Below are 21,375 nucleotides of genomic sequence, written 5' to 3' on the forward strand. Positions count from 1 at the left end.
ACAAGATGGTGCCTCTTAGAGTTGCGGGCCATGCTGTAAGTCTTGTAATGGCTGAAGCTGTTAGGGAAATGAAAGAAATGGACTCTCTTAGGTGTAGAGAGGAACCCATTAAGCAGTCACCTCTGAGCAGTGTGTGAGAGGAAAGCGCAAAGGGGAATGGTATTTTGAGGAAGGGAACTAATCTGTTCCATGGCAGATAAGAAACACACATTGGGGAAGTCAGAAGGGCAGAGAAGGCAGTTTGACTGTTGCTAACATGCAGGCAGGCAGGAGCCACTGAGGTTAGCCATGCTCTTACCTTAGTTCTGTAAATTTATGTCCTTATGTGCATTAGGGGCACGTTTATATTGACATCTGTTGGAGGTAACTTAGGTGTACTCCTAAGTTAAGGAGAATTGCCGTTTTTTTTCTTAGCAAGAATCATTTGCCAACTCTGGCAAGATGTAAGATTTGTAAATACCAAACATACCTGTGTGGAGAGACCATTCTCACTGACTAAAGGCCAAAATCAAGAAAAACTGACTCAGATTGTTTAAACGTTATCTTGATTGCCATTGCTGTGTTGGTTACTAAGTTGACTTTACAAAGTCAACTTTACAAAGTGAAATGTTAGATTACATTAATATTTTCTCCAAATTTTATAATCAGAAAGTAGGATGGAACCCTTACTAAATATTACTCAGGTGGAAGTAAATTTCTCTTTTATTTGGGGAAATATTTTTTTCTGTACAAGAAGTTTTGTAGGGCTGCGAAGGTGGCTCAGTGGTAGAGCGCTTGCCTTGCATGCATAAGGCCCTGGGTTCGATTCCTCAGCACCACATAAGCAGGAAAAAAAAGCCAGAAGTGGCGCTGTGGCTCAAGTGGTAGAGTGCTAGCCTTGAGCTGAAGAGCTGAGGGACAGTGCCCAGGCCCAGAGTTCAGGCCCCACGACCGGACCCCCCCCCCAAAAAAAATAAGTTTTGTATATAGACACATGTATCATATAGGTGACTCTTCAAAGAGCATATTTTTACACTTTGAAAAAAAAACTGGACCAACTATATAAGGCTATTAAAAATCTCTTATTAGTCACAAACTTAGTTATATGTGGCCTGAGCACAAGAATCCTCGAGTCAAGTACTTTTTTAAATCCATGCTTTTTAAGGTATCTATAAATTTGATGATACATTTATAGTTTTCACATTTCAAGAAAAGAATGGAATAGGATATAAGGGATGAAATTCCTTGTGCTTTAAAATCCTACATATATTGCATTGCATTCCATTCAATAAATTAAACAACCAAAAGAAAAGAGTAAAAAATCCTCCATTCTTTTTTGAACTCATTTTAGAATAATGACCACATCTTAATTACAGTAAATTAAACTCTCATGATTTTACCATTAAACTAGCAGTGCCTGTTTTTATATAGAAGCCTATTCTAATACTGTTACTGTATTTATGAAAACATACAGTTATTTTAATTTAGATTAATACTAAGAGAAAAATGGAGGCTTTGATTCGGCTGTCAGTGACATAAGAGGTGTTCTCTTCTTTTCTCAGCAAATAGTCATTTGCCAGAAGTTAAGACTAATAGTCTCAGTCCGAAAGGAAAAATTTTCAAAATTGGAGTCACAATCACAATCACATAAAAGCCATACCTGTCCTGAAGCATTTATTTCTCATAGAGATGCACATTTTAACAAACCAAAATAAAATGTATACTATGTCTCTCATCCTTTAAGACCAATATGGTAAGTCTTCATGGACTTCCATCTCACCAGAGGGCTATTTTTTTAAGCAGTTGAGATACGTTAGCCTGAACTCAACTTTAACAACTTCTGAAACTCATGTGTTAAGTTACAGCCTATAATAGGATACAGCTGCCTTAGGGTGAGTTTCTAAGTTATGATCTTTCTGTTTAAATGATACGGTTTTACTGATTATGTGCTACAGATTGATTTAAGAAATGTAAGACAACTTTAGAAGCCTTTCATAAAAGAATCGTCTTTATTTAATACATTTCATATTGATATTTTAACCCCAAACTCTCTTCTTTTCTTCCAAGTTCAAATGCCCAAGTAGTTGAATCTGTAGCGATAGTTAAAACAATTCTATTTTAAAAGAAGGTTGAAAGTTGAACATTAACCACATAGACACTTATTATCCTCTCTATAGCTCTCTATATTTTTCCTCTGGTGTCTATGGAATGTTGTTGGAGTTACGGTTTTGCTTTTTGCTTTTTCATTCTGGTGCGATGATAATCAGTTGATCCCCATTTTGATCTCATCTCATTAAGCAGCTGTGGAAACCCATCATTAGTCACCACACTGTTGGCACTTATGGCGTGTACTGCTTTGTTTACATTTCTCTGACATGGCTTTGCACTGCCTGCTACTGTTTCTCCAGGGTGCTTTAGTAGACACCTTAGTTGTAAGTCTCAGAGAAGGGATAGACCTTGTACGTTTTTCCAGTCTTATGTTGTCTTCTACAGGGCAGGTGCACAGCAGTTATTTTCTGTCTGTTGCATGATATTCCTCCCTCATGAAAAAGGGGGAAGAGTTTCCTATTGTCACGTGTATTCTCTCTCTCCCTCTCTCCCTACCCCCTTCTCTCCTTTCTCTCTTCTCTCCTCTCCTCTTGCTTCTCTCATTATGGTCCTGGGATTGAACTCAGCACTCAGAGCATGGGCACTATCCCTGAGCTTTTGTGCTCAAGGCTAGCATTCTATCACTTGAGCCACAGCTCCATTTCCACCTTTTTTAGTGATTAATTAGAGTTGAGTCTCACAAGAAATGTATTTATTACCTTACTTATATAACAATAACTCCTCTATACATCACCTTGACAATAAAACATATTTTGGGGGAGAAAAAAGTCTCACTGACTTTCCTGCCTGGGCTGGCTTCAAACAGTGATCCTCAAATCTCAGCCTCCTGAGTAGCTAGGATCATAGACATGAGCCACCAGTGCTCAGCTCAGATATCCTCTCTTTTATAATAAAATAAGCTTTGCCAGGGCTCTTCTAATTCTCACTAATTCACTGACATCACGATCACAGGTAAACTGCATGCAGGAATAAATTGACAGCCAAATAGATAGGAGAGAGCATGGAAGAGGGGGCCCTAAAGATAAACAGAGCTATCTCAGGCAACTTAACCAGAGTTGCCTCTAGCTGGCCTTGCAAAACAGCTCTTATCCCATATACCACACTGGCACACTGACTTAAATTACCAATCCTAACATTCCTCTTCAGAACTTACCTCCAGATATAGGTCACCAAGGGTCTTTTTATGGACAAGTACTATCTGAGCCTTGTACATGCAATTTATTTAGACAGCTGTGGCAGGTGTTGGGGAGTACTCTTAATATCACTATGTCCAGGAGAAGAAGATACTTTATATACCTAAAGTAATATATATCCAAGTTCTCCCTCCTCCTGCCCCTCCCCCTCCTCCTCCTCCTCGTCCTCCTCCTCCTCCTTCTCCTCCTCCTCCTCCTCCTCCTCCTGCTGTTTGGTGTCTGGGCACTGTCCCTGAGCTCTTTTGCTCAAGGCTAGCACTCTGCTGCTTGAGCTATAGCTCTGCTTCTGGATTTTCTGAGTAGTTTATTGAACACAAGGCTCATGGACTTTCCTGCCAGGGCTAGCTTTGAACCATGATCCTCAGATCTCAGGCTCCTAAATAGCTAGGGTTACAGATGTAAACCACAGGAGCATGGCTCCAGATTTGCTGTTTTAACAAAGTACAACTAACCAGCCAATCAACCAGTGTGGTTAATCCTTAATTGTCTAAAATCAATGTTCCTACAAAGTCTCTTTAAATACAGTATAATGTCAGTGCCCAGTGATGTATAGGAGAGATATATACTTCCTGATTGGTAAATAGGTTACATCAGGTTTTTATTTTCTGCAGCTTTAGAGATTGATGATGTCATCTGACCCATGGTGCACATATAAACCACATATGTGAACTCAGGAATGCCACTGCTGTTTAAGTGTGATATACCTAATCACTTTTTATTTTGCTTTTGTGATTCCTTCTTACTCCTTCATATTATTGTAAATATAAAAAAAATTTTACTTAAATTCCACCCTCCTTTCCCCCACCGAAGAAAAGGATTTACACTTCAAATTTTTTTCAATTTCAAATTTTAGGGGTGAAAATCCATAAAAGAATAAATGGCATCCTATTTGCATATGTTGTAAAATCTCCTGAGAAATTAAGGAAAAAACACCCCAGGATCAAAGTTCCTTCAGGAAAATCTTTGGGGTTTGGGATAGAGGTGAAAGAAGAAAAAGGAAAGAAAACAAAAGAGGAAGCACTACCAGCTCTCCAGCTGCTGAAGGAGCTAACACTGACTAAGAACACAACCATTCTTTCTGCTGGGAACAAAGCAGGACTCCCAAGTTGCCTGGGTCTTGCTGTGCAGCTGTGGCTACCTTTAAAAGACTGCCCACACAAAAGCAAGTGGGGCCCAGGATTCCTACATGCACTACTGGACACACAAGCTGTGTCTGCAAGATTCCATTAGCCTGGTCTAAGCAAGGCTGAAGAAGGTTGCAAACATCTAGCTAGACTTGATTACTCAGTGCCCTGGTATTAAACCAAACCCAGCATAACACACAAAGGCACCTCGCTTTTCAATTTATTTTTAATGAATCACAAAGGCATCTTATAGTGAGTTTGTCCCTTAAATAATTTGAAAGTCATTTCTCCTGTTTCTCCTCAACAAAATTAGGAAATCACATTGGTAAGAACAAGTTATTCATGACTGAATTGCTAGAAAGCATTAATTAACTTTATTTTAACATATCACCTGCTAACAGTAATTTAATTGAAGATTATATTTAAAATATTGCATAACATAAATCTATCTGTTTAGAGGTAAAAAAAAAGCTATTTGAAAATATGGAAATCATCTTGGAAGCCTCTTAATGATTATGCTCAAATCACAGCCTTTCCAATTTGTCTCTAATTGTTTTTGGCAAGGAAAATTTTACCCACTAGAATTTTTCCTAGTGAAAGAATTATAAGAAATTGTGTCCCCCCCCCCACTCTTGGCACATTTATAGTAGGCATTTAAGATCTCTTTTTTTGTGGACTAATGGCTATCTTCTATGCAAGACTTCTATCAGGTTATTGAACTGAGCATTAAGCTATATTGTTTTTACTTTCCTGAGGCACATTCATTTGTTAAGCATTAACATAAAATAAAGGCTAAGTCCTCTGGAATTTTTGTTCATCGTATTGCCTTTAGCATCTATTAGAAAGTGAACAATTTGGGCAAAAAATCCATATTTAACCTTGAGGAATGTGACATTTCATCTATTTTCTGGCTATTCTGAAGTTTTGACTTTACCAATGAATGTTATCACACAAGCTATCTTTTTTCCATATTTGAGCTCTTCATGTATCTTGGTGACAAATAGAACACTGTGTTCAATCAGAGAATCTTCAGACTATTTTTAGAATAATAATAGGGCTTTCAATCTAGAAACAGTTTCAAAGATGCAATAACAAACATATAATTATTCCTTTTCTTTTCTGTCTTTACCTACTATAATCACAAATAATAGATAACATGATAGTCCTTACCATGTGTGAATTTCTGACCATGTTTAATTTTAATCTTTAAAGCAATTCTATGATGTAGGCATTGAATTTCACAGATGAGGAACTGAGTCAGGGAACAGTTAGGTATCTTGCAATAGTCAAACCCAGACCATATGGCTCCAGAGAATGAGCTTTAAATCGCTTAGTAAGCTGCTTGCCCAATGATAAAATAGAGAGAGACAAGATTCAGCAGATAGTTTATTGTATATCAACTAGCACATATATAAAAAGAGTTTTCTATAATATACTCCGTAATCCACTGGGTATTTTAATTATCTATATCTCATTTCCCAGATGAAAACACAGGTCATGTTTTCCTATCAGTATCCCCATCATGTCCAACTTAAAAATATGAAAATACAACTATTATAGATATATACATATATGTAGTTGACATATAGCTATCTACGTATATGTAGTGTATATACAGACACTCAGCAAGCTCTGAAATTTTAGGGTAAATGTTCTCTCGGTATATAAATGCTGATGTCCTTCTCTGACAAGGCCAGGATTCTTTGTTTGTGGAAAGAGAACTCTTGGTTGCTTCATCTCCTAGACACTCCTCATGAGTTGTTCGCCCATGCTCCTCTTAGAGGAACATTTTACCTTGAACTTTCCACGTGTGCAGAAACAAGTACACTTTCTCTGAGTCTGAGTCCTTCCTTTTGGCTCCACTTATTCATGGTAGACCCATCAACTATAGATAGCATATATACTACCTTACGCTATAACAGAGGGGAAAGAAGTCTATATTCCTGCTTTTGTCTCCCTCCTGGGTCAAGCTGTCACACTAAGGCAATGATGTTAGGTCCAATTACAAAATGAAGCTAAGCAACCTCACTGGTTTTTGTCAAGTCCAATCTCTTTCTTAATGGCAACCTTTCCTATTACTTCCACTGGAGAGTGAAATATGGCTCCCACCACCCTTTTAGATTCCCTGGCTAGGCTATGAACCAAGATGATAAAAATCCAGATTAATGGGAGAAAAACTGTATTTAATGACAGATGTATGCAAGGTCTCCCCACAAAATATGAGACTTGAATAAAGGTCAGATAATTGAGGTTTACCTAGCTCCCTAAATTATGGGAAGGAACAGGGGCTTGGGGCTTCTTGGGCATGGTAGAGACATGTTATTGGAATGTGATACGGGAATGTATGATGAATAAAATGTATGTTTCATGCAGATTCAACAGTTTCTCCAATATCTCAGAACAAACCTCAAATAACAGGTCATCTTCTGTGATCCTATTTGATTTGAGTTAGGACCACTGAATTCTTTTGGAAGACACATCTTCTGGCAGATAAGAATAGTTCAGAAAAAGCCTGGATCTGCATCTAACAGGTCTCAAGTGCAATCACTTTAATCAATAACAAAATGTTATATTTTGGGGTGGCAACTCCTGGATTCCTTCACTATGAATGCAATTCTTTATTAGTTTGTATCAATTGTATAAACTAGTGAGTGACATTGTGGTATTTTCATATAATCATATGGTATATATTGATTTTATCTACTGCTTCGTTTGGCCTTTCGTATCTGCCCTTCTTTCTCCCCTTCTCCTTTTCTAACAATTTCATTTTGCAATATTTCAAAAGTAAAGTATTTAAGTATAGTAATAAAGAAGAAGGAAAGAGAGATGGAAGGAAGGAAAGAAAGAAATAAAAGAAAGAGAAACAGAAAGAAGGAAAAAAAGAAGGAAGCAAAGAAGGAAGGAAGAAAGGAAGGAAGGAAGGAAGGAAGGAAATAAAAGAAAGAGAAAAAGAAGGAAAGGAAAGAAGAAAGCAAAGAAGGAAGGAAGGAGGGAGGGAAGGAAAGAAGGAAGGAAGGAAAGAAGGCAGGAAGGAAGGAAATAAAAGAAAGAGAAAAAGAAGGAAAGGAAAGAAGAAAGCAAAGAAGGAAGGAAGGAAGGAGGGAAGGAAGGAAGGAAGGAAGGAAGGAAGGAAGGAAGGAAGGAAGGAAGGAAGGAAGGAAGGAAGGAAGGAAGGAAGGAAACTACATCTCCAATAAGGATGACAAAGAAAGAAGTTAGGTTACTTATAGCATTAACTAGCAAGTTAAAAATATGTAAAGACAAAATATTTGTACTTGGGTAATAAAAAATAGGAAAGAGAGAACAAAAGAGAGAGAAAGCAACTTTGGAGAGTAGAAAAGTATATGGGGTAGAAATATTAGAAATAATAGTGAAGGAAAATACAATAAAAGCAGATAAAGAAGACTATATATATATATATATATATATATATATATATATATATATGTCAAGATTTCTTTTCTGTTGAGGAGGATGAAAATCTTTTCCTTTATTTCTAGGCCTGTTGTTTTGCACTCTAACTGTTATGGAGGTAAGGGGACATTGAATCATTTTCTCTTTGAACTATTTGCTGCCTTGCTGTTTGGGCACATTAGCTCCTATGGCCAGCTGCTGGTTAAATTACTGTCAGTAGCCTTTGTATGGAATCCAGCTCAAGCCTCTTCATCAGGTGAACTGGAGCACTGTCTGTTTAGCTATCATCTCACACCAGAGGCGCTCAGCCTGTGCATGCATAGGTATGGAAATTGCCCGAGCAATGGTGTCATTGCCACTAATAGTTTCTAGAGATGTGAAATTATAGAAAGGAATCAAACAATAAAGCAGTCTGTGCTGAGATGGTGAGGAGTAGGCACTGAATGAACCTGTGCATCCTGACCATGCCTGTCTTTGTTCCAGGGCCCCTCTTCAAATTCATATGCAGCTAACTTTCCCTCCTCAGAGTTCAGGCTGTAGTTGCCAAGTAATAAACACCCTTCTTCAGTATGGCTACCCTTTCCCACCTTGGAGAGTTGTGTCTCTGGTTCTGCATCCAAGTCACAATTACTTTCTTTCATCTACACTGATTCTTGCTGTGGTGACTGGCTTAGCTAGTGCAAAGTGAAGCTATTTGAGGCTTGGCTATATAAGAATGAGTAGGTTTTGGCTCCCCACAGCCAAAATGATTATAGCACGTGTCTCTTTAAGGTGGTTCCCCACCACAGAGCAGGCTAGAAAGGACTGACAGACCATTCTCCAGCATCTGCTTGCTCTGTAGATTGCAGATCTCCCATCATAAATGGTATTTTTGTAGCGTGTTAAGCTGTGAGCCTATAGAGCTCATGAAAGTTCTCTTTTTCTTTTTCCTGAAGCCCAAGTGAGGAGAGTTCCCTTCCCTTCCTCCATTTGCTACCATTTGGTTTACTGCCTGTTTCTCTACAACTCTAAAGTTCAGTATCTTTGGATTTCACCTGTTCTCTGTTTACTGATTAGGGTTGTACTCCCATGTATTTCCACACTACATCCCTCTCCCTAAAAGCAAGCATCCCAAGTTTTGTTTCAGACTTGTTGAGACATTGGAAAGTGATAAGTGTCTCTAACGTGTCACCTTTCCACCTCCTTACATAATTCTTCAGTGAAAGCATAACTATTTATCTTTTTTTCTGTTTAATATACTTGCTCCTTTGACAGCACAGCTTCTCTGCCATCCCCCCACATCTATCTAAATCTCATTCCAAGAACGCAACTCAGGCTTTCCTCCTAGCTCAATTTTTCTTGACATTCTCAGCCCACATTTTCCTACTTTTGCCCTTGTGCTTATTTAATTACTATGCCACAATTTTTAAAGCTTTAAATATTACTTTACCATCTTCTCTGTTCTACAATTTAGCACTCTAATATTTTGTTCACTAATTATATGATGACTATATTATTTCTCCAGACAGATTATAGATGTCTGTGGGGAGAGACCTATCTTGAATGTACTTACTACTTTATTTTATCAAGGTCAGGAGTCATACACAGACTGTGACAGTGCATCATTGAGGGTTAATTATGGTGTTCTGTTCTACTGATCCTAGGAGCTATTTTCAAACATTTTCAGCAGAGCATTCCTGGCTGTTCACATAAATGAATTAGAGTTGGCATTGGAGACAAGTGGACTTATCATCCCCATTTAGCATTTTCCTAAACCACAGTTACTTTAAATGTACCACTCAAGTGGCCACTCTGACTAGGTGTCTAGTCTGACTAGGCTTTTTATCTTTTGGCCCTCTTGTCTCTCTCTATTTGGACATAGATGCTACCATCAGAGACAGGCTTTGTGGGCACTACAAAGATTCATACCTAAAACCTCCTATCAATGAAAAAAGATTTGTTTATATGAATCATAGAGCTTCACTTATTTTCTTTTTCCCCCATTTTTTAAATCAAGTAGTTGTACAAAGGAGTTTCATTTTGACATGTCCATTGATGCATGCAACATATCTTAATTAGAGTGACCTCTTCATTACTGTCCCCTCTCCCCGCCCTCATTCCCCAAACCAGTCTCACCAAGTTCCATGTTCCATTTTCACATGGGCACTTATTTTTTAAAATCATATTCATGCTTCTTCTCCCTCTCTGCTCATACTACCCCCTCACAGTGGGGACCACGTCCTAGACAAGGACTTGGTTTAAATTTTTGTCATTCATCTTTTTAAGTATATATTAATTGTTCAAATTCAGGTGCAGCTACAACTGTTCAGGTATGTGGAGTGTTCTTAGTTTACAAATACTGCATTCAATGACTGCTTCTAGGCAAATAGCTTTGGGCTAGATATGAAGGAATCTACAGAAAAGAATGAACCAGTCTTTGCCCTCTAGATTCTCAGTCTGCTGTGAGTTAAGTCGCAGAAAACTGTACTCTATTAGATGAATTGTTACCACAAGGCATTTCAACTCTTCTGGCCAGAAAGAAGTCCAGCCAAGTCTGACTTGATAAATTTAGCCAGGAGCACCATATCCATTTTATTAGCATGGTTTATAGGAGATTAAGTGCTAAGACTCAGGGACGCTAATGGAATAAGAGCTCAGAAAAGGAGATGTATGTGAACTATAGTCATTGAGTTTGGCATGATGGAGGGGGTGGTGTTTCTTCTGCAGTGTAGGAGTAAATTGAAGGGCAGGAGAGGGGAGGGGCAGAAATACACTCCAGGTAGGAGGGAGAACTTAAACTAAGATACAGATAACAAATAAGCTCCATGTGTTTGAAGACAAGAAAAGAGAATCCTGGCTGGTGCCAGTGTAGGATTTCTACTGGTGAGAGTCAAAGGTTAAGTAGCCAAGGTATTCCGCATTGTTGATGTCTTCATTGGTTAGCTAAGAAAACCTTAATGCTGAACTTGCATAATAAAAAAAAAGGAAACAGGAGGGAGCAAATATAAATCTCATTCATAAGAGACCTGACAAGGGATCTAATTACTTCTCTGAAAACTTATTCAGGTTCAAATTTCAAAACACATTGAAGAAGATGGTCATCTCAATGCCTACATAGCAAATTGTCTTGTTGATTTGTGTACTATTTATTTATAACTTGTCTTCAAGAATTACAATCCAAGGCAAGGGAGTAGCTGAAGAAGGGGGATCTTCCATGTCAATAACATTTACTCTTAGATATTATAAGATTATCACAACCACAAGAAGTAAATGTATGTCATGTTGTTATTCCTAAGGATCTCCCAACAATTCTCTTGTTACTTCTTCCCACAACCCTAGCCATTTGATGTTCTATATCTTCTTCACAATTTTGTCTGTTAAACAGCAGTTACTGTGACAAAAGATGAATAGTGTTGAGCACTTAAAGTGCTGTTTCTTTTATCCAGACTCCAGCACCAACTAGATTGCTCCCATGTGCTTTTTCCAGGTCTCCAGCATGGTGTCATTACTACCCTCACATCTCTTGTCAGATTCGCCAGATGACTGGTTTATCATGTCCTGGCTGGGGATAAAAGCCTTTTCCTTCAGTATCTATTGCAAGAGATTAGAAACTTCAAAAGGAGCATTACTAACCTTCAAGAGAAATGATGCAGAGCTAAGACTGATATGTATTCTAGACCATAGCTTCCTGGTGTAGGTACTGGGCACAGCTAGGTAGACAGTCCTGACTTTGCCTTTTCCTTATGATTCTTTGCCTAGGAAGTTAGTTTATTTTATATTTGTTTATTTATTATTTATTGACATGTTCTTGTAATCCTCTTGAGACCCCGATCTGTAACAATCTCTCCTAAACCACATGGCTGGTGGATATTTCTACCACTGCTATGACTACAGCAGGGTGTATCCATTCACATGGGCGCAGACTATCACTAAAGACTACAGTTCTGGGCAGGAATGATCTCACATTACTTATGTAAAAAAGTACATATGTGAGCCTTTGTTTTACTTGATTCTGTCAAGAACAGATGTCAGAAAAATGGATAATGTGAAAAAGGAAGTGAAAAAATGTTTGTGTAGAGCTCTCTATGCCTACTCTATCAAATGCAACATGCCTTGTATCTCTTTGATGGCATTCGAATACCTGATTAATATTCATTACCCTCCTATTATGTCCCAGGAATTGTGGGAAAAGTTGTATAATTCCTCCATACAAGGCCTCTAGTAGAAGGAGACAGGCATGAAAAGAGTTCTGTTCTATTCTATTCTATTCTGGGATAACTTAGGATGAGCAAAGAACATAGACTAGATACACAAACAGACCTACATTAAATATCCCATCTGACATTTTGTAATTCCATAATTACACCTTGACCTTCTTCATTTCTGATTTGTAAATTGTGAATGAGAAGACTTCAAGGGAGAACCAGCAGGATTAAGTGAGAACACATACAGCATATTTGTACATAGGAGAGATGGGAGCAGTCACTTCTTCCTACAGTAGGGCTTCTTAGACTTCAGTTGTATGCAATTTCTTAAGAATCTTTTTAAAATAAAAATTTGGGGGGCTGGGAAGGTGACTCAGTGGTAGAGTGCTTGCCTTGAATGCCTGAGGCCCTAGGTTCAATTCTTCAGCACCACATAAGCAAAAAGAAAAAAGCCAGAAGTGGCACTGTGGCTCAAGTGGTAGAGCGCTAGCCTTGAGCTGAAGAGCTGGACAGCGCCCAGGCCCAGAGTTCAGGCCCCACGACTGGACATCCCCCCAATAAATAAATACATAAAAATTTGGTAATAGGCTTTAGATTGGGCATGGAGGGCTGGATTTATAGCAAATTCCCAGGTATTAATCATCCTTGGTGTCTGCCCTTTCATTAGCAAGAGTTCAGAGATTTCTTTTTTCCTTGCTCCTGTTTTTATTTGTAAGGAATAGATGCTGGAAATGAATCTTGGAAAATGAGTAGTTTCCATACATCCAAGAAGATATTGGGCAGTGGGAAGGCATTGCCACGGGATGAAAGCAGATATGAGTATCGCCAATGCTATAGGAATTACAGGGGCAATGAACAGCCAGACAATGAAGTTGGAGAAAGGAAAATGAATAGATTAGGATCTTCTATGCCTTGTCAAGGAGTTATTTATGCCACAGGTAATGAAGGAATCACAGAAGAATTTTAAGACCTGAAGGATCTGATGAGCTGTGCAATTAAAATGTTACTCTGGAAACACTGGGAAGATCGATTGGATGATAGATGACCAGAATCGCGAGGGTTTTGTGAATCACTTAGTGAGCTAATATGATTTGGGCTAATGCAGCACAACATTAGTTTGGACCAAGAAGCAATGATGCCTTTGGGAGACAAAAACATATGCATTAATTAGATATGGAGAGGAAATGAAGATATGGGTTAATTTAAGATTTATGATTAGTGAGTATGTCAATGTGTTGATGATGACATCAATTTCCAAGGAATTTAGAAGGAAGGAAAGAATCTATGGAAAAGGAAGTAAGTTGACTATGGAAATATTTTGAATTTGTATATCATGCAACTAGAAGTATCGATTACTAAAGTCTGATTCAAAGCAGAGAAGTTTGGGAGCTGTTGTTGAGTGTTATGATACATACCATAGAGATAGAAGGACCCACCACTCCAGGAGAACAGCAGAGAGAAACAAGAGAAAGCAAAGCAAGGTTCTCATGGATACAAACATGAAGAATGAGCCGAGGAAGAGAAATCCATGTAATACCTACAAGAAATTATTAGAGAGAATCATAATCAGGGAGAAATATGGTCATATAAAATCATGTACAAATATGAGAATGTAGCATATTGTTTCTAGCAGATTGGCTACACTGAGAAAATGTTAATAATGAGTAACCAGAAATAGTTCCAAGATTGTTTCATTTAACATTTTTGTGTATTTATTCATTAAGTCATTGTCTTAAGCATACTTACAGAAGTTTGAAAATACTAAATAAAGAGGAAATGCTTGAAAATGAATCAAGAGAACTAAGAGAATAATTGCCAGGAGAAGCAGCATCACAATTCATTTGAGACTGTAGGAATGAAGGTGGAGCTGGACACTTTCACAGAGGTATCCTTGTATATAAAGATGACAATAGCACCTCATGGAAGGTGGAGTCATTAAGTGTGGGCAGCTAAATGCTAAACTGCAGTGAAGGATAGCCTCATACTATTCACCATTTTCCTCTGAGCACCTGTCCCTCTGCGCATATTTTCTTTGAGATGTCCATATAGCTTGCTGATGATACCTCAAAAAAAAGGCACATGTGTTTCATAAATACCTCATCGTCTGATACACCAATCTTTGAGATTTCAAACAGCAAGTTGGCCTTTATCCCTCCTCACTCTATTTGTCTGTTTTTGTAGTCAATAAGAGTATGTAGAGATGGAAAGATGGATGGTGTGTGTGCAGACCCATATGTTGGACTTCTTAAGGGTGATGACATCTGTGGTACCATCAAAGAAATCTTATGAAGTTGCAGAGCAAAAATTTTGAAAGTTATAGCTTTTATTTATACAGAATTACTACTTAAGGCATGCCTTCACATTCTGTAATCCAAGGAGCTGTTTATGCCAAAAATTCTTCCGTTCATGTTATCTAATCATGATTTCTCTGCTTCCTATATTTTAGTTCTCAACTTAATCTCATTCAGTGATAAATGGAATTAAAATAGGAAACTAATGGCCCTTGATGACTAGCAGAGCAGCAGGCCACTGGCTACATTTCAGGGTTCAGACTTCAGAACATCTCTGCTGAATTCGGAAGGTCAACTGCAAGTAGAGACACAAATCAGTCAGTTCATATATCACTGTTTCCTCAGAAGTGCGAAGGAGAAAGGGGCGGGGGACAGAAATATGGCTTACAATCTGAGCATTCTATTTTACAGAAACAGGTGGAAAGTTCTGTTTCAACATTTATAAATGAAATTAAAGGCTCTACAGTGACCACGTTTCAATATGATCCCTTCCATATGTATTTTACTCATTTTATATATTCTTTGATTGTGTGATAGTCTCTCAACTTTTTAAAATACTAAACACAATCATTTATAACACAGAATGGCACCGTGTAGGTGATCAATGATGTGAGTTAGGATGTAAAAGACACCAGTGTTTTATTAACAGCTCAGAAAATGATAACCCAATGTTTTTTACTCCAAATCAAGTTCTGCAATATTCCTGACTCATAGGAACTTATCAATATCCAACATTTTGAAGCATGTCCAAGAATGTATTGACCATAAAAGCAAAGGGCATAAATATTATCTTACACAAAAAATGTTTGAGACAGCAAAAGTGATCATCTAGAATTAAAAAAAAATACAATTTCCTGTATTGGTGTATGCATGCGTGTGTGCATGTGTGTGTGTGTGTGTGTGTTTGTGTGTGTGTGTGTGTGTGTGTGTGTGTTATAGTGTATTTCTGGAGCCAGAGATCTAACGAAGGCCCTCATTCATTCTAGGAAATTGATCTGACACTGCGCTAAATACAAATCTCTTATATGCAAATAAAAGATGTCAATTCAAAATGTTTTAAAGGAAAAGTAAACTCAATCAAGGATCCTGAATTTGTATGAAGTTAGGAGAAAAAGCTCAAGCTTACTTGCTTCTTCCTTTCCTTTCCTTTCCCTTCCTTTCCTTTCCCTTCCTTTCCTTTCCTTTCCCTTCCTTTCCCTTCCTTTCCCTTCCTTCCCTTCCTTTCCCTTCCTTTCCTTCATTCCTTTCTTCTTTTTTCCTTTCCCTTTATTCATTCCTTTCTTTTCTCTCATCTTCCTCCCTTTCTTCCATGTCTTCTTGCTTTCTTTCTTTTCTTGTACTGAACCCTTTCTTTTCTTGAACCCTTGCTCAACTTTGTCACTCACAGCTGGTGCTCTATCACCTGAACGAGGCTTCCACTTTGGCTTTTTGCTGGTTCATTGGTAAGGGTCTCTCAGATTTGTCTTCTGGTCTGGCTTCAAACTGCAATTCTCAGATCTCCCTTACTAGCTAGGAATCATAGGCATGAGCCACTGGTGTCTGGCAAGAAAAGTCTTTCTATCTCCATTTCTTGGCTCTATACTTCTCTGTGTTGATTTCCTTCTCTTGCCTGCTTTCCTTCCTGATTTATTCCCACAATGATCTTTGTGTAAAGGAAGAAACTTTGAACAAAAGTCCCTGGCTGTTTACCTCAAAATAGCTTGATTTTGGCCCGATCTCCAGTTCCCCTGGAGGCTGTGATTCCTTAAGGTAAACCTGTGGTCTATTCACACAAGAAGGTAAGTAAATGTCAATCAAAACAACAACTACAACAAAAACCAACAGATGTCCAACACTGCCTTCAAATATGTGATATGCTATCCTGTGAGTAAGGAGATAAACCATTTTCAAGCCCCAGAAGTGAGAAGTAAGTTCCTTCTACAAGCCATAGAAAATCAGATTGCAGCTCCCCTGTACTCAAAACTATCAGCAGTGGAAAGAGGTTGCTTCAGATGTAGCAAATGCCAGGTTCTTCTATATGTTCAGGTACAGGCCAGATGGGCAGTTATAAGGAGTGTTTACAAGAATTCCTGCATTCAGTAGAGCTTTGCCTACATGACTCATAAGGTCAGTTTTGACTCTAAAATTCTATTATCATTGTTAATTTTCCCAATTCAATTTGCAGTACAGGATAAATAAACCAGCCTAATTTGATCTGGAACTTCTGCAGGCTATCACAGGTCATTTAATCTAAAACACATGTCACTGGCCATTCCTGCATTGTCTGAAGTCATCTAACAGGCCTTGTCCTTAACAAGGTCTTCATGTTACCAGTCTCAGCCATGGCTCTTTCCATCCTCTTTGCTTATTCCACAACGGATTTCCATTCTTCTTTAGCATGAAGCAGAGGGAATTTTCTTCCTTCTGAATGGTGAATACAGATTAAAATTAAATTGCTTACATCTTTATATTGCGATTTGGCTTTCACTTTGAAAGCTCAAGAATCGATGAGAAGTAAGAGAGAGAGTCACAATAATCTTGGTGCTTAGTGTTTGTGTTCAACGCTGGCACTCTACCACTTGAGCCACCATCCTACTTTTGGCTTTTCGGTGGTTACATTGGAGGTAAGAGTTTTATGAAGTTTCCTATCTTGGCTAGCTTCCAACTGCATTCCTCAGATTTCAGCCTCCTGAGCAGGTAGGATTAAAAATGTGAGCCACCAGCTCCAGCTGAACAAAGTTTTGTTAAAGCAAAATTTCAAACAGAGAAACGAGATTTAACATTTTTATATTAGTATTAATTTATAAAGTATTCTGTTATGATCACTGTTGTTAGAATTTGAGTATTAAAACTGAGAGTTGTTCATTAAGAAATATACATGTGTGTTAATATTGGGGTGTGTGTGTGTGTGTGTGTGTGTGTGTGTGTGTGTGTTTGCCAGTCCTGGGGCTTAAGCTCAGGGCCTGAGCCCTATCCTTGAATCACATTGCCACTTCTGGCTTTTTCTGAGTAGTTTACTAGAGATAAAAGTCTTAAGGGGTCATGGGAGGTGGGGGTGGGGAGTGGAGAGGAGGAAAGGGATAGTGGGAGAAAAACAAAGGAGTAGGTACCAATGTTTGACAAGAAATGTACTCATTACCTTACTCATGTAACTGTAACCCCTCTGTATAGCATCTTTACAATAAAATAAAAATAAAAGTCTCACAGACTTTATTGCCCAGGCTGGCTTCAAACCACGATCCTCAGATCTCTGACCCCTGAGAAGCTAGGATTATTAGGTGTGAGCCACCAGTGCCCAGCTTTAATATTGTATTCTTAACATATTCTAAATATATGTAAAGCATGTTCTTTAATAGCTAAAAGAAGGCCACATCTTAGAGACTCAGCTCAGATGAAAATTGCATGTTACAGAATCCAGTCTCAAATTTTTCTTTTTCTTGTGCATGGCCATTCTCACTAATAATTGGTGATGTGTCTTGTCTTTTGCAGTGAATGTTGTGTCAATGTTACAGGAGTTCTGGGAAAGCAAGCAGCAGCAGAGAGCTTCCTTTCCCAGTGAAGGCCTGGTGGTGTATGAGTCCCTGCCATCGTCTGGGCCCCCCTTTGTGAGCTATGTAACTCTTCCGGGGGGAAGCTGCTTTGGCAACTTTCAGGTAAGGAGCAGCCATCAAGTGTTCAGTGAAAGTTAACTGGGTTAAAATAGGAACAACAGAGTCATTTGTAAAATGATGAACTTACTTTGTTTGGAGAGAGTAAGCAAAATTGTGCCATATGCTACTATATTTGCTGAAAAATCAATCAGATGTTCTGGGGATATGCTCTCATATTGCCTTCTAAAACATGAATTTGTCACGTACTTTTTATAGACTAAGTGGCCACTGCTGCTTTCTCTTTCAACAAAGACTCTGGAATAGAATTTACAAAACAAGGAAACAGTAGCGAAACCTTTCCAACAGTCTGAAGCCTCCACTTCCAGGAATTTTGCAATCAAATATTATGTGCCTTAATTAACATAGGATGCAAAAAGAGCATGAATCAACAACAGAAGATTGAAAACTGGATCACCTTTGCTTAGGCCAACTTTTTCCTCTATCTGTTGTAATACCCTTGAGAAACTGAATTAACTCCCCAAATTCCCCAACTTTGAGATACAAAATAATATTGACAGAGATGGTTGGAAGTCATGTAAAATGTGCATATGAGATATTTAGAGATATTATGAGATGTATAAGTAGTATATATACTATATAAGTATAGTATAAGTATAGTATATTGTATAAGCCTTAGAGGAGTTTCTACATCATTCTTACAAAAATTTTAAAGAGGACTGGGAAGGTGGCTCATTGGTAGAGTGTTTGCCTTGCATGCATGAGGCCCGGGGCTCTATTCCTCAGCACCACATAAGCAGAAAAAGACAGAAGTGGCACTGTGGCTCAAGTGGTAGAACTCTAGCTTTGAGCTGAAGAGCTGAAGAGCTGAAGGACAGCATCCAGTTCAAGCCCCATAACTTGCAAAAATAAAAAATATAAAAAAATTAAAAAATTAAAAATAAATCAGCCACCTGGTTAAATTTTTATGCTGATGAGGGTATATAAATGAATAATTTCTTTCTAGTTATATGGTTACACAAAAACATTTGCCTATATTACTGTTTATATCTGGCTATACTGTATGTAACAAATACTCATTGACTAAGAACTATCAAGCAGTCATCTAAGAATAGGGTCTATAACCTAAGAGATCAATGCACAAAAAGTTATAGTAACTATAGAGCCATATCTAAGGGTTAATGAAAGCATAGGAAAAGAACTTCAATTTTATGAGTCTCCTTTATAAGTACCTCTTTAATGTAATAAACTCTTAATTTTCAGTAACTGGCACAGATATGTTTCTTATAGCTACGAACTTTGGGAAATTCATATACCATCAATTTTCTTTCTTATCTTTGACAACTAAAAAGTCCACAGGCAAACTATCAGCATATGTTTTTATAGTACAAGTCTATAGAACTTAATGTCATATTTTGAGGCTAATATCATAACTGATATTATTCATATTTCTACTGTACTCAACCCTTTAAATTTATTGCCTTACTCATTTATTTTACCCTGTGGCCTGGTAGATGTTTTACATAGTCTCAAATCCTTCATGGAGTGAAGAAGGGTTTAACTTAATAAATAGATCACAAACCCATAATTCCTAGACATCAAAGGATTCTAAGGAATGTAAGTGCACGCTGAGACAAGCAGCTAAGGGTATGTTGGCCAGTCAGAAAAGGAAAGCTGACATTATTCTCTTCATGAGGAATGGTGTGTGCAGAGGCATTCGTCAAGGAAAAACAAAAAACAAACCACAAGCACGTTCAGAATTATGGGAGCGTAAGTGTCAGTCTGTATGGCAAAGATCCATGGGAAAGTACATTTGGGGGACAGTTAAGAGAGCACAATGTCTTGCAAAGGAGTAAAGGTTCTATGTTGTATAAGAACAGAGCCTCTGAATGTGTTTCAGAAGGATCACTGTGGAAGTGTCATAAAAACGCTTTATATGTAAATTAAGCTAAAAATGAAGAGGCTGACAGGAGATGAGTGATGAGCACCCATTACTCATTCAATGCCCATTCAGATGAGCTGAATATGTAGTATAGTTAGGAAGGAAAAGTGAAAGAGCTTCTGTAGCATGGGATTCAGGATTTGGGATGCACCCCAGCTTTGGCCTTAACCACTGGCCAAGGAACAAAGGAGGAAGAAAATTGGGGACTGTGGGGAATGAAAACAGAGTCAGCATGACATGTCAGGGACCCACCAGACAGAGAAGTTCAACCCAGACAAAAAGCATGACCTGAAATTCCAGAGAAATATGAATTGTATTTCTAAATATCTGAACTGCAGCTATGGCTATAGGAATTACCACCAAGTGAATATACATAGCATGAGAAGATCAAGAATTGATGTTAGGAATGGTTTGGGAGTTAAGAAATAAAAGAATGAAAAAAACTCACTTCTCTGAAATGTGAAGATTATAGATAGCTTGAGACTGAGATGCAGAGATCTGCACTCAACCCCACTACAGACAAGCAATGAAGGTCTGCTTGGGGGAAATGGGGAAGCTGTTCTGTTTTAATTGTCACCAGGGCTTCCTGAAATCTAAGCTGTAATTAAAACTGGGAAAGACCACTAAGGCTGAGTCCTAATATTCAAATAATCCTCAAATACCCTGAAGAGATGGGCCAGAATTTGGTGGACTGCACTTAGGAAGCAAAATAACAACAATAAAATTTTATAAGAAAAAAGGCAAGTGAACAAATGAGCAAAGTAATTCAGATGACAAAAGAAACAAGAGCACAAGAACAACACACAAGGAAAATCTCATTTTAGAAATAGGTTCATATATAAATGCACTATTATGAAAGCACCTGCCTGGACCTATCTTTTAAGCAGACTGCTGCACAGCCTCAGAACTACGTGATTCTTTGTCATGATCTTGTGGAGAATGTGATGGGACATTTCATTCTGAAAGTTTGTGATTGTTCTAGCCCAAAGAAATTGCTTCTGTTTTCTTCTGTCTCTTTCTAGAACTATTATTAAATTGGTATTTCACCTTTAGGATTTATCTCTTCTCCTGTACCGTCTTTTTCCATCTCATCCTTTCACCATTCTTTATTATTTTTCAGCTTTGCTATTCTTTACTAGTCTGCTTTTGATTTGTGCTTTCTCCTCTATTTACTGTTTTATTTTTTGTTTATGTTATTCTAACTTGGCAGACCAATGTTAACTTTCTTGTGTCCTGCTTGCTCCTTTTATATCTATTTGGAGGATCAATATCCTCTCACAATTTTCTAAGGATATCTACTGTTTACATTTTTAATGGATCAATAGCTTTAGGGGAATTTATGACAATTGATGAAATGGAGCAAAAACTAGCAAACTTGGTTAAGAAAATCAAAACCGATGTCTTTGAAAAGGTAAATGAGAAAGACACGACTTTTGCATATCTAATTAAGGAAAACACCAAGACACGCCACATTAGCTACGAGAGAGGAGGGTACCATAGGAGAATGTTATATAAGTAAGTCACAATAAAGAGCAGAAAATTTATATTGACT

At 38.0% G+C, this 21,375-nt stretch overlaps 1 protein-coding gene across 2 annotated transcripts in view; it reads left to right on the top strand.

The window, feature by feature from the left end:
• The window catches only part of Lix1 (limb and CNS expressed 1), a 53,062-nt gene that overhangs the window by 3,961 nt on the left and 27,726 nt on the right, over positions 1–21,375 (top strand). For both annotated transcript variants that reach the window (XM_042690950.1, XM_042690951.1), the window contains exon 2: positions 17,763–17,926. In XM_042690950.1, the coding sequence (XP_042546884.1) occupies positions 17,763–17,926 (164 nt within the window). The remainder of the gene's footprint in view (positions 1–17,762; positions 17,927–21,375) is intronic.

This window comes from Dipodomys spectabilis, unplaced genomic scaffold, assembly GCF_019054845.1.
Source record: "Dipodomys spectabilis isolate Male_0828 unplaced genomic scaffold, ASM1905484v1 ptg000140l, whole genome shotgun sequence".
NCBI lineage: Eukaryota > Metazoa > Chordata > Mammalia > Rodentia > Heteromyidae > Dipodomys > Dipodomys spectabilis.